The following is a 12,942-nucleotide window of genomic DNA, read 5'->3' as shown; positions in this document are numbered from 1 at the left end:
GGACTTTTCCAGAGCATGGCACCCTCAGTTACTGGCTGAATGTTTTCAGGATGCTTCCCTTCACTAAGAAATACTGATGGTACTTGTCTTGATGGCTGATACCAGCTGGTATTATGAGGCATTCCTTTGCGAAGGGGTTTTGCTTAAGAGTTCCACCGATGTCCCTTCAGCTCTTAATATACTGTCAGTAGGTTATGCCCCCCCCCCAACTTTTTTTGAGCAATTAAAAAAACAAAAAACAAAAAACAGGAAGAAAATGAATCGTTTTCACTAAGTGGGAATTGACAGGATCACTCTCAAATTTTGCTCTTTATCTCATTACCTATAGTCCAGGATAGACTATTTTAAAACTTCTATGGCATTTTAGTCTTACTGAAAATTACTGGTATGTACATAAACAATATTGTTCATAATTTTTACCTATTTTCTAACTTCCTGTTCCTTTGCAACAGGTAAGAATATCATCATGGCCAAAAGAGAAACCAGGAAGCTGGTTTAGTGAATTTAAGAGAGGAAAACTGGTATGTTATTACCTCAGCATGCAATGGTTTATCTTACACTTCATTAATAAAGCTCAAATTATGTATTTCTAGGTCCTGACTGTGAAAGTCTAAATTGTAGTGTCCAGGATTCCTTGTGTTCTCCAGCTTGCTCCAACTATATCTCTTAGACTGTTGTGGTATTTTAGAGAAGTCTAAATATTTTGTATCAGAATACATGGAAATATGCTATACTTACCAAAATAATGTGATCAGATAAAGTATCTGCATTTCACTGAGTACCTGCTAGACATCATAAAAATAGATTATGTTAGAAATGTCAGGTATAGAGAATACATTAATTATTTATTGTTCTTGGGCACCTGGGTGGCTCAGTGGGTTAAGCCGCTGCCTTCGGCTCAGGTCATGAACTCAGGGTCCTGGGATTGAGTCCCGCATCGGGCTCTCTGCTCAGCGGGGAGCCTGTTTCCTCCTCTCTCTCTCTCTGCCTGCCTCTCTGCCTACTTGTGATCTCTGTCTATCAAATAAATAAATAAAATCTTAAAAAAATTATTTATTGTTCTTTATATCAATGAAAACTTTTGGAAAGTGAAATGTTTTTTCTGATTGCTACATATGGCTATAAAGTGAAATGACTGACTTGACCTTTTATTTGGATTGGAGCACAAGTTTACGTAGATATTTCTTGCATATATTTCTCATACAATGACCAGTTCACTAGTAATAATTTGTTACAGGTATTTTAAGATAGGTGCCAAAACTAAATTGACATTATAAAAGGTGTTTAAAAATATGTGTGTGTTTAAAATATTAATAAGAATATATTTAAATGAAAGTTTCTCATTTATTCAGGTAATTATTCAATTGTTTGATGTTCTTAAAAAAGCCATTATTTTCCAGTGATGGCTATTTTATAGTTATCCTATGGGAATATACACAAATTTATTAACAACATTAGTGAAGTTCTCCACATAATTCTTCACTGTAGTCTTAAAGTTACATTAAATATCCATGTGACATCTTACCACATGTGTAGAAGTTAAAAATACATACATAGAACAGTGTGTGTGATGTCATTTTTTGTTGTTTTGGTTTGTTTTCCTTCGTGTCCATTCCCCAAGTGTCCTTTTTTTTCTTCAGTCAAACAAGGTTCCTCACTATCTGGGCCGTTAGTCAGTAAGGAGTAAATAAATTCAACAATAAGGAAGAAAGTATAGGTAACTATCTTTACAGGGGCTAAATCTATATTCTAGGTAACTTTCCTACTCCATGTTAAAAAAAAAAAAAAAAACCTAGGTTTCTATGTTTCAGTAGTCCTCAGTATTTCGATTGTACCCAATAAAACAATTTATTAATTTAATAAAGGGTTTTAATAATTTTCAATAATCTTCCTGCTCTAAATACAAAATAAGTATTTACTGACTCAACAAATATTCACTTGCATCACCTCGGGCATTATGTTTAGTGGTGGTGACACAGTGGTGAGTAAGTATATCATCTAAGAATGAACAAAGAGGTTGGTCTAGGTCTGTGAAGTAAATTAAAGACCAAACACCTTAGAAAACTATGGCCCCAAAATAAAAACTGCAAGAACCTATTTAAAATGTGGGCCAGGTGGATGTACTATGAAATTTTTTAAAGAAGTACGTGAAATTTTTTAAAAAAATGGTTGAGGGGGGCTGCCTGGGTGGCTCAGTGGGTTCGTTGAGGACTCGGTTTCAGCTCAGGTCAGGATCTCAGGGTCAAGAGATCCAGCTACGTGGGCTCTGTGCTCGGCAGAAATGGGAGTCTACTGGAGAGTCTTCTCCCCACCCCATCTGCTCCTTCCCTCCTACTCACATGCACTCTTTCTTAAAAAAAAAAAAAAATAATTAAGATAGGTAACCTTTGCATTGCACCAAGATTCCTCAGGTCCCACTGTTTCGCTATTTAAAAAGATACACAAACACAATGAGAGATAGTTCATAAACTATAATTTAAATTTATTTAAATTACTTTAAAAGGTACACTAATATAATGAAAGATCTCTTGGAAACAAAAGCGTTTTTGGGGGGCAGTTTTTAATGGTTAGGACAATGAAGCATAGAAATAAAGTGACTCTTTTCAAAGATAAATAGTGCTTGCAGTAACTCAGGTGGGAGTACAAGAATGATTTCATAAAATCCTGACTCTGGGTCTTCTGTCTCTCTGTGCCTACTTTCTTCCCCTACGTGAAAATGGGCCACTCCATGCATCTGCATGCTTCTGGGATCACAGTTCACTGTCAGCAGTGATTTTTATCCCTTCATAACATAAAAGAGCCAAAGAATCTTCATGTGTCTTTTTATTCTTTTATTCCCAGCTTTCCTATTTGGATGTTGAAGGAAATTCCATTAATATGGTGCAAATGACATTCTTGAAACTGCTGACTGCCTCTGCGCGGCAGAATTTCACCTACACCTGCCATCAGTCAGCAGCCTGGTACGATGTGTCATCGGGAAGTTACGACAAAGCACTTCGGTTCCTGGGGTCAAATGATGAGGAGATGTCCTATGACAACAACCCTTACATCAAAGCACTGTATGATGGCTGTGCGGTGAGTATAATCACTTGCCTTCTTTCTCAGGGTGGGAGGCAGTGTGTAACCATCTCAGTTTGGCCCTAAGCCACGTTTCTCTCATAAATTGGATGGCAGTTTTTATTAAGATCTGGTGCTCAGCACTGGCATTAAAACACAGTATCTTAGAAGCCACTGATACTCACATACACATACACACACACACACACACACAAACTCTGAAACATACAAATAGACACATAATCTAAAAGCTATAACAGAAGGTAATCTTAGACCATATGCTATTTCTATGGAATTATTCCTGATCATTGAAAACTACTGTGGCTCATTATTCTTGAAATTTAAAACAAAAGCAAAAAACTTTATTTGTCTCCTTCATCCACGATTCTAAAATGACAGATAAAGGAATCAGCATTATTCTAAAATGAAAGATAATGGGATTGGCATTGTACCATTTATACCATAGATAATTCTTACCCTTGTATTTTGTTTGTAAGGTGCTTCTCTGTTGCTTCTGTATTACCACCTGTTTAGGCAGTTATTATCATTTTTGTTGTTGTTGTTGTTATTTCTATCTTCTGGAACTATCCTTTTCACACAATGGGAATTTGATTTAAGAAAATGGCCCAGAGACCACACTGAAAACCTCATTGTTTTCGCTGATGACTAAAGAAGTCACAGTTACAAAGAAAAAGGCCCATGCCTTCAACCAAGTAGGTAGGGTACCCACAGATCAAAGAAGAGAAAATAAAACACATTAAAAGTAGCAAATGTCTGGATTTCCCAATAGTAATATACTGATAATCATTCACAAAATTAAGATATAGCAGCAGACACGCTTTAACTTCTGACTTTGTGCCCTATAATTTCTATACTGTATCTTAAAATCTTGATATATATGTAGTATGATTTCAGTGGTAAGTATATATTATTATGAAGGAGCCTGACCCAATTTTATTATCAGTTTTCATATTAAACTGTACTTGTCAATTCAGTAAGATTCTCTTCAACTGTGCAATACATCTGAATATTATAGTTGGGTCATAACAGCTAAATATTAAATTTTCAAAATTTAAAACTACATACGACAGCAATAACACCAGCAAGAGGGACTCACACAAAGATAATGACAAATTTCTTTCTTGCTCTTCTTTCTTACTTGCTCACCTCCATTCAGAGGCTTAAGAAAAAAATAACATGGATGATAAAACTATGAAATGATTGTGTAACTTGGTATTTCTGCTTAATTTTACAGTCCAGAAAAGGCTATGAAAAAACTGTGATTGAAATCAATACCCCGAAAATTGATCAAGTTCCTATTGTTGATGTAATGATCAATGACTTTGGTGATCAGAATCAGAAGTTTGGATTTGAAGTTGGTCCTGTTTGTTTCCTTGGCTAAGATTAGGATGAAGAACATACAAAATCAACAGAAAAAAATACCTTGGTGCCACCAACCCATTTTATGCCACATGCAAGTTTTGAATAAGGATGGTAGAGAAAACAACTTGCTACGTATATTTGTACCGATTAGAAATACCGATGCCCTTGCAGGGGACAGAATCTTTGCATGACAAAAGCTTCAAAAATCATAAAAATACAAGCTAGTGTGGCTGAGATGGAAACAGGCCTTATTCTTGATTCCCAATTTTCATCTCTCCTTTTCCTATTTGGATTTCTTTGGTGCTGTAGAAAAAAGAAGAGAACGATATATATTTCATAAAAGATATGGTGCTCATTCCCGTCCATCAAGGATGTACTAAAACAGTGTGTTTAATAAATTGTAATTATTTTATGTACAGTTCTATACTGTTATCTATGTGTCCATTTCCAAAACTTGCACGTGTCTCTGGATTCCATCTGACTCTAATTTTATGACAATTGCAGAACTATGATGGCAATAAATATATGTATTATGAAAAAATAAAGTAATTTCTGATGACTCTAATTCCCTTTCTTTGATGAATAATAAAATGCCTTTGTATATATTGATGTTGAAGAGTTCGATTATTTGATGCCGCCAACAAATTTCTCAGAGGGGCAAAAACCTAGAAGACTCACGGAAGCACACTTGGATCCACTCTTCTCTACTGACAGTAACTTTGGTGAATTTCAGCCAAAAATATCATGCATTTTGATGCTTCATTCAATGCTATACCTCAGCTTCTTCTTTTCAGAGTCCAGGATTTCACAGGATCCTTGTATATATGGAAAATAAGCAAGTTTATATTTTTGGACAGGAAAATATGTATGAGAATCTATTTTAACAAATCGGTGCCTCCATCAAGCAAACAATTAGATGTACAATTTTTTTACTACCTTATCTCATCTCATTGTTTTCAGTGTGCTTCAGTCATCCAGATTAATATTAAAAGATGGGAACAAAGCAATTGTTTATGAATTTGTTCAATGTTATACTTTTTAATCAATCAATTTCTTGAATTTGATTCCACGTTGCATATCTTCAAATACTATTTTACCTGCACCTTTCCAACAAATACTATTTCTTTTCTTTCAAAATACTATCAAACATTATTTGACCTGCCTAATTTCTAAATAGCATATGGGTGGATCGTTACTAACAGTGCTTGTTTTGAAAGTCATACTTATTAAAACAATCAAAACATTTTTCCACTAAGGTATTTTCTTCCAGGTAGCTTGATATAGCAATAAAATTTTAAAGTTACAAATTGAACTTTGTATCTATTTTAAGTAATATATGTAAGACTTGGAAATAAATGTTTTATTTCTTATATGAAGTGTTAAATTAATTGACACCAGATTTCACTGGAACATTTTCAACTGATAATTTATCACAAAAGACCATACCTGTAATACTGGAATTAAAACGTGAACACTTGTCATTCAGAAGTTCTTTTATTTTGAAATCAAGTTTGTAAATGTCCTTTCAAGAAGGGAGATATGAATCGTATAAATAAAATCAAGTCTTGTCTACCTGGATTGGTCATTCTCTTTCTTAAATAGGTTCCAGATTACTCTATTGCAGAAAAGGCTTTCCATTTTGTTTCTTGACCATCCAGATTAGAATAGTTTCATACTTTTGGAAAGGAATATTTTCCTTCAGAGATAAGTTGTTTGAATTCCCCACGTGTCTAAAATAAAAACACCACATGGTAATGCTCTATTTACAAGATTAAGGTAGGCTATATTTAAAATGTCAGAAAGATATTTTTCATAATTAAACATTTTGCAAAATTTCAAACATATGTTCACAATTTCAGCACTAGAAATATTTCCAGAACTTTTACATAGTCTCTAATTATACATAAAGTAATATTTTTTGCCAAGAGAAATTCCAGACCTCAGGCAATTTAATGAATATATAGCAATACGAGAGAATATTTTGCATATTGACCTGCCTTGGGAAAGCTGTATTATTTGCCCATTTAAACAAAACAGCTTCAAATTTGGCACTCCATAGAATTAATGAACAAATAACTGAATTGCTTATCCTTTTCTGTTCCTTGCACATATGGATATGGTCTTCTCTATTGCTTTGGATTTTTTTCCTCTCCCTTACATCTGATATTTTTTTTTTTAAAGATTTTATTTATTTATTTGTCAGAGAGAGAGCGAGCGAGAGCGAGCACAGGCAGACAGAGTGGCAGGCAGAGTCAGAGGGAGAAGCAGGCTCCCTGAGGAGCAAGGAGCCCGATGCGGGACTCGATCCCAGGACGCTGGGATCATGACCTGAGCCGAAGGCAGCTGCTTAACCAACTGAGCCACCCAGGCGTCCCTACATCTGATTTAATATGAACAAAAAGAAGCTTAGCGGCAAGGAAAAAGCATATGACGTTCTAGTCTTGGCCCAAGCAGTGTAAACTCTAGAGAACAATGTTGACCCCAGATGGATCCTGGACCAGATGCCCACAAAATTTGGCTTTACTCTTTAAGAATAAAAAATAATAATAATACAAAATACAAAATTACAAATAACCAAAAAAATGACAGAATTTACATCTTTAAGTGAATAAAAGCATTATAAGAAAGTTAATTATAAAAAGTGAACCCATACCAAAAGTATCAGATAATCTGGGAGGTGGAAAAATCAATGTTTTCTTTAATTCTCTTAAGTATTTTTGTAATACTTTTATTCTGTGTGTTTATTTTTGGCTTCAGTCTTTGAGTGCCTCTTCACATGAGAATTTTATAATTTCTAGTAGAAAGAACAAGTTTCTCTAACATGTTAGATTAAAAATATTTCTTATTGTCAATAGCTTAGAGCTGTTTCTTTCAATTTCACTTCTTGTTATTGGTAAGTATTTAAAAATTTTTAGGTTATTTTAAATTTAAGAAAAGCTCTATACATTTGTCTCATATATGTACTACAATTTTGTGAGAATTTTTCACAGGCTAGCTTCTGATTTCTGTACTTTTTATACCCTGTTTTCTTACTACTACCAATAGATTTCAGGCCCTGGGTGCCGTAAGACAGATGCATGCCATCATGCAAACTCTGTCTTCCTACTTGTTATGTTATAAGACAGTGGGTGAGAAGATTATTCCAGAAAGCCATTCCTCCACTAGGATTACTGGCAACCATTTTACATCAATATGAACTATAAGCCATGTAATTATACCCTACCATGTAAATCTATAAACGCTGGATAAATGAATCCCTAATTGAAGTTCCTCCTTGCTGCTTCCTTTCACACCACGCAACGCAAGAAAAAATGCCAAAGAGAAGTTGGAGTGGAAAGATAATATTCTTAACAGATCACAGTTAAAGGATCTTACTTGGGCAGATTTCACCAATGACATGACCATGAGAATCTATTTCCAGCAGATCTCTCAAGGGCTTAGATGGGGTCCATGAAAGACAACGATCCTGAAGCTTGGTCTTCTGCGTGCTGTGTAATTGTGACATAAATTAATGAAGGGCCTGGCACACTGATACACACTAACAGCTAAATAAATAGTTGCCACTGCTCTGGATTTCCTATTGCTACTGTCATCACTCTAGTGTAAGCTCCTTTCTAAATCATAGCTAATAACACATGCACTATTTACATCGCATAGCTTTTATAAAGATTTAATTATAAAAATGGAAAACATTACACAAATTGCATGATCACAGAGGCTCAAAGTAGCAAATAGGATCCTGTAAAATCCAAGCCTTACAAACGAGTCACAAAGGATACAAAACAGGAGCGGCAACATAAACCATGTAAATACCCAGGCACATCCATCAGACAGAATTTCTCTAATCCTCCTTTACCAGCATGTGTTTTGTTCTCCAGAAGGATGAGTTGAGTAGGTTTTAGAGTCTCCCAAAATTTTACCCGTTGCTAAGTCTCTATGGCTATAATGGTCATACAAGTAATAATTCATCATGCAGCTGCCTCTCAGAGATCCAGAGATGACAGGATTATTTACAATGGAAAATCTTGCAGAAGTATGTTCTGCTAGAAGCATTTCATGTTCAGAATCAGTATCTAGCAACCCTTGCAGAATCCTCATTTACCTTCTAGCTAGTAAATCCATGGTCAGTATTTATAAGGAGATTGGTCAGGATCAAAGCAGAAGTAGAAAAGAGTTACAGAACCACGGTTATGCTTTCTTTCTAGAAGTTTACATTGAGAGGCGCCTTGGTGGTTCAGTTGGTTAGGCATCTGCCTGCGGCTCAGGTCATGATCCCAGATTCAGATGGAGCTCGGGGCTGAGCGGGGAGTCTGCTTCTCCATCTCCCTCTGCCTCTCCTACCCTGCTCATGCTCTCTGTCTCTCTGTCTCTCTCAAATGAATAAACAAAATCTTTTATAAAAAGCAAACTGAAATAACATCAGAAATGTTTTATGTAACAACTAAGACTTATTTTATATTAACCTTATGATGGCATTTCTACCTCTAATATTATTTATATGAAGTTACACAAAAACACTGAAGAATACATTCCTACTTTTAAATTACCTATAAATGTCTATAAAGAAATAAAGAAGTAGTTTTTTTTTGTTTTTTGTTTTTTTTTTTGGCAGAATGGAAAGATTTTGAAGAGCAAACTGTATGTCCTAGTAGCAGATCTTATTCTAGTGACAACCTAGGGCATGAAATAGGCTGAGTCTTCCAGCTTGATTCACCACTTTAGGGTCTCTAGTATAAATAAAATGTCTGCCTGCTCTTTTTCAGCTCACTGAGGGAAAAGAGTAGGTCCAAGGCAAAAAGACACTTTCTCCCAGGGGTGCCTAGGTGGCTCAGTGGGTTAAAGCTTCTGCCTTCGGCTCAGGTCATGATCCCAGGGTCCTGGGATCAAGCCCCTCATTGGGCTCTCTGCTCAGCAGGGAGCCTGCTTCCTCCTCCTCCTCTCTCTCTCTGCCTACTTGTAATCTGTCTGTCAAATAAATAAATAAATAAATCTTAAAAAAAAAAAAAAAAACAGACACTTTCTCCTGAAGCAACATACATTTCTATGCTTACCTTATGTGGGATGGTCAGACTGAATTAAATGAAATTAACAAGTCCTCTAAGGAAAATGGATTTGCAGGTCCCTCAGACCAGCATGGTGGAAAAGTCTTTGTAACCAATTCTTTAGTATCATGAGTTTTGGCATCTTATCTATTTCAGGAAAATGAAATTACTGAGTAAAAATTATCATAGCTAATATTCTATAAGGTAAAATGTAATTTAAAAAGCTTGAATTGTATTTTTAAGTAAGTAAAATTTATTTACTTACTTAATATAAAAAATAAAAGAACAAAGTTTGTATGTTAGATAAAATATTATCAGTTGTTTTTACATAGCTGTAGAGATTTTTACGTCACTACTGAGAAAAATAAGAGTGGAAAAAGAAAATCAGTAATAACAACAGCAACAAAAACTTTGAAGGTATTAACTATTTAACTAAAAGTAGAAAATAGATATGACTAGGTAATTTAATATTTTATTTTAGATTTTTGATGAAAGAATTGAAAGTCTCACCAGATTTTTTTCCCTGTGCAGGGGCCCCCCAACTTCCAGACCCTGCCACCCCCACTCTGGCCCTTCAACCCCCAACCCAGGAAGAGAGTGGGAGGAGGGAGGGGGAACATGACAAGGTAAGAGGCAGTTGGCCAAGAAGGACACAGGGGTAGAATTTGCAAGTAGATATTTTCTAAAGATAAAGTCAAGTGGTTTTAAACCATGAAATACTGATATCAGAAATCTTGAGTCATATAATTATCAATTAAGCAATGACCAAGTATATAATCCAGCACCATGCTGAGAACAGGTCTCTACCAAAGATATATGTCAACATTATGAAAGAATTATGTCATGAAGTGTTTGCACTATGTCCTATTTACAGTTTAATAAGAGAAAGAAAACCATCACACCTAAAAGAACAATTTATTATCGAGTTTCTGACTACACAGAGATGTTTGGAGAACTGAAGGAACAATAAATGTTGGTTTGTAAGTACACTTCATGAGGAAGATGGTAGGTCCACAAAATGTCTGTAGAGTCTGGATGTGTGTGTATGAGAGAGAGAAGAAAGACCACTTTATGGAGGAAACCCAGGAGAGAATTCCAGAAGCACACAGGAGTGTGGAACACGAAGAGGACAAGGAGTCTGGTACAGCCCGAATGGCATGGTGTAATGCTGAGTCCTTTATCTAGGGTTGGGTTATAATCATACAGAAGAGTCTGCATACTATGCAGTAGGTAATAAAGAGTGAATGCTGGTTGTTGAGTAAGGCAAAGTCATAATGAAAGTCTTGCATGGAATGTCTCTTTTGGCAGTTTCTTGGAACTGCGTAGTTGCATAGTGGGCATTTTATTCTGGATGGATCTGTAAATTGGGTCAGATGATAGGGACCCAGTGCCATAAGGCTGTTGCTGAAATTTAAGTGAGCAATAATACAGATTTGGATTACAATAATAACACCAGCATGATTTAAAAGGAAGGGTCATTATAAAATAATTGAAAAGAAGAAATTACTATATTTTACTATTTAAAAATATTCTAGAGCCATTTACTGGATACATCTTAAAATAAGCTATACTTGCCTCGCCTTTAAGAACATAAATCATAAAATCAGAGAAAAGAGAAGTTATATTTACTAAAATCTGAAGAGCCAAAATTGGTCCCTGTGAAACAAATGACATCTGGTACAACTCTATCAATTGGCTTTGTATCTCCTATCGTATCTCATATACTATTGCAGAATACATATCAAAATAATTTGTTATTGCTTAAGCAATACGTGCCTACAACACAACAGGCAAGCACCTGTATCCTACATAAATAAAACTTCATGTACTTTATCAACCACAGAAAACATACATTTACAGAGAAATCAACCGCTAAAACTTACTGTATAGTTGTGTCTTCTGATGTTGAAATTTTCTTAAGTAAAAATTGGACATAAAGAATAAGTAAATATATGGAAATAATTATATAAAGTCATATGAAAAATGTTATCTAGCCGTAAAAAGATGAGGGCATTGGAGGCACACAATATATCTTTAAACAGATAAATAGACCAATGAAGAAATCATATCTATATGTCCTCTGTTGCCTGCCCTTCAAAGTGGAACTTTTTAAAAAAGATTTTATTTATTTATTTGAGAAAGAGAGAGTGCATGAGTCGGGGGGGGGGGGAGGATCAGAAGGAGAAAGAACAAGGAGACTCCCTGCTGAGCAAGGAGCCAGACATGGGGCTTGATCCCGGGACCCCGATCCCAGGACCTGAGCTGAAGGCAGATGCTTCACTGACTGAGCCACTCAGGTGCCCCTCAAGGTGGAAATTCTTATAGGTGAATTGTAAACACTAAATTTCCACTTTCTTATCTGGCATTTACTTTTCAACACAGAGGATGCACAACTGAAGTCATAGCCTGCACCATGTTGAAACTTCTAACATCACAAAGACTAGAATATTCATCAAATCCTATTGGATTTGTGTGTACTGGCATTTGGATGTATTTTTTTTCAGAAATGACGATATTTTGGGTCAAAACTGGCTCTCTTTCCTGTGCTCTTAATCTCAGTTAATGATATCTCTGTTCACGCAGTCACCTGGGCCAAAGACATTCAGAATCATAATGAATTGTTTGCTGTTCTGTCTAGTCAGTCATCTATTTCTGTCAATCCTCCTTCCTAAATATCATTCACACCTGTGGATCCCTTTCATCTTCATTACCACTGTCTAAATTCGCGTAGTGATGTTTTTTCAGCACAAAATTTTAATAGGTTGGTATAATTCCCTACTTCCAGATAAGCCAAATCTAACATCCTTACTGAGAAAAAGTCTTATGAAACAGACTGATCACTCCCAGTTGTAAAATTTCTCTATGGCTTTCCATGGCCTATAACATTGCCTTTATTTTTTATTTTATTTTGTTTTATTTTACTACACATGAAAAACACATTTCCAACTTCTCTCTCTCTCTCTCTCTCTCTCTCTTTTACCCACAGGCATCTCACATAAAACTGAAACAACATTTTGCAAACTTATATTGATGAACCCTGATTGTAATATTCTATTTTATGGTATTTTATTTCATCTCAGAAAATATCAGTTATATCCATTAGGTTGATAAATTATTTACTCTTAAAAATACTGGTCAATAGTATAAAGGTCAAACCCCTTATATCGTTGAGCAAGACCCTGTAAGATGCTGCCCCATTTTTCTACACTCATCCTTGGACAAGTTCACATTAAAGAGCTACATTCTGTAAGACCTGAGCATAGAGAGACCAAGATAGTTGGGCTTTGTCCAGAGTGGTTCACTCTATTTTCATCTGTTTAAGGACATTCTGACTTGACATCACCATATAAGCTAAATTTTATAATCCTGTTGCATATACCAAGGTTTTACCTAAAAATATGCTCACTGCAATACTCTATCCAATATCAGTGGAAAAGTGAGAAAAAATCTAAATGAATGC

At 35.4% G+C, this 12,942-nt stretch overlaps 1 protein-coding gene across 7 annotated transcripts in view; it reads left to right on the top strand.

Annotated features, from left to right (window-relative positions):
• Positions 1-5,045, top strand: part of COL11A1 (collagen type XI alpha 1 chain) — a 204,941-nt gene extending 199,896 nt beyond the window's left edge. For all 7 annotated transcript variants that reach the window (XM_082686179.1, XM_082686184.1, XM_082686181.1 and 4 more), the window contains 3 exons: positions 453-521; positions 2,842-3,075; positions 4,313-5,045. In XM_082686179.1, the coding sequence (XP_082542305.1) occupies positions 453-521; positions 2,842-3,075; positions 4,313-4,459 (450 nt within the window). In that variant the 3' untranslated portion in view covers positions 4,460-5,045. The remainder of the gene's footprint in view (positions 1-452; positions 522-2,841; positions 3,076-4,312) is intronic.
• The last annotated feature ends 7,897 nt before the right edge of the window (positions 5,046-12,942 follow it).

Source organism: Mustela nivalis (assembly GCF_964662115.1).
Source record: "Mustela nivalis genome assembly, chromosome: 10".
Taxonomy (NCBI): Eukaryota; Metazoa; Chordata; class Mammalia; order Carnivora; family Mustelidae; genus Mustela; species Mustela nivalis.
This window is presented reverse-complemented; position numbering and strand designations above follow the sequence as displayed.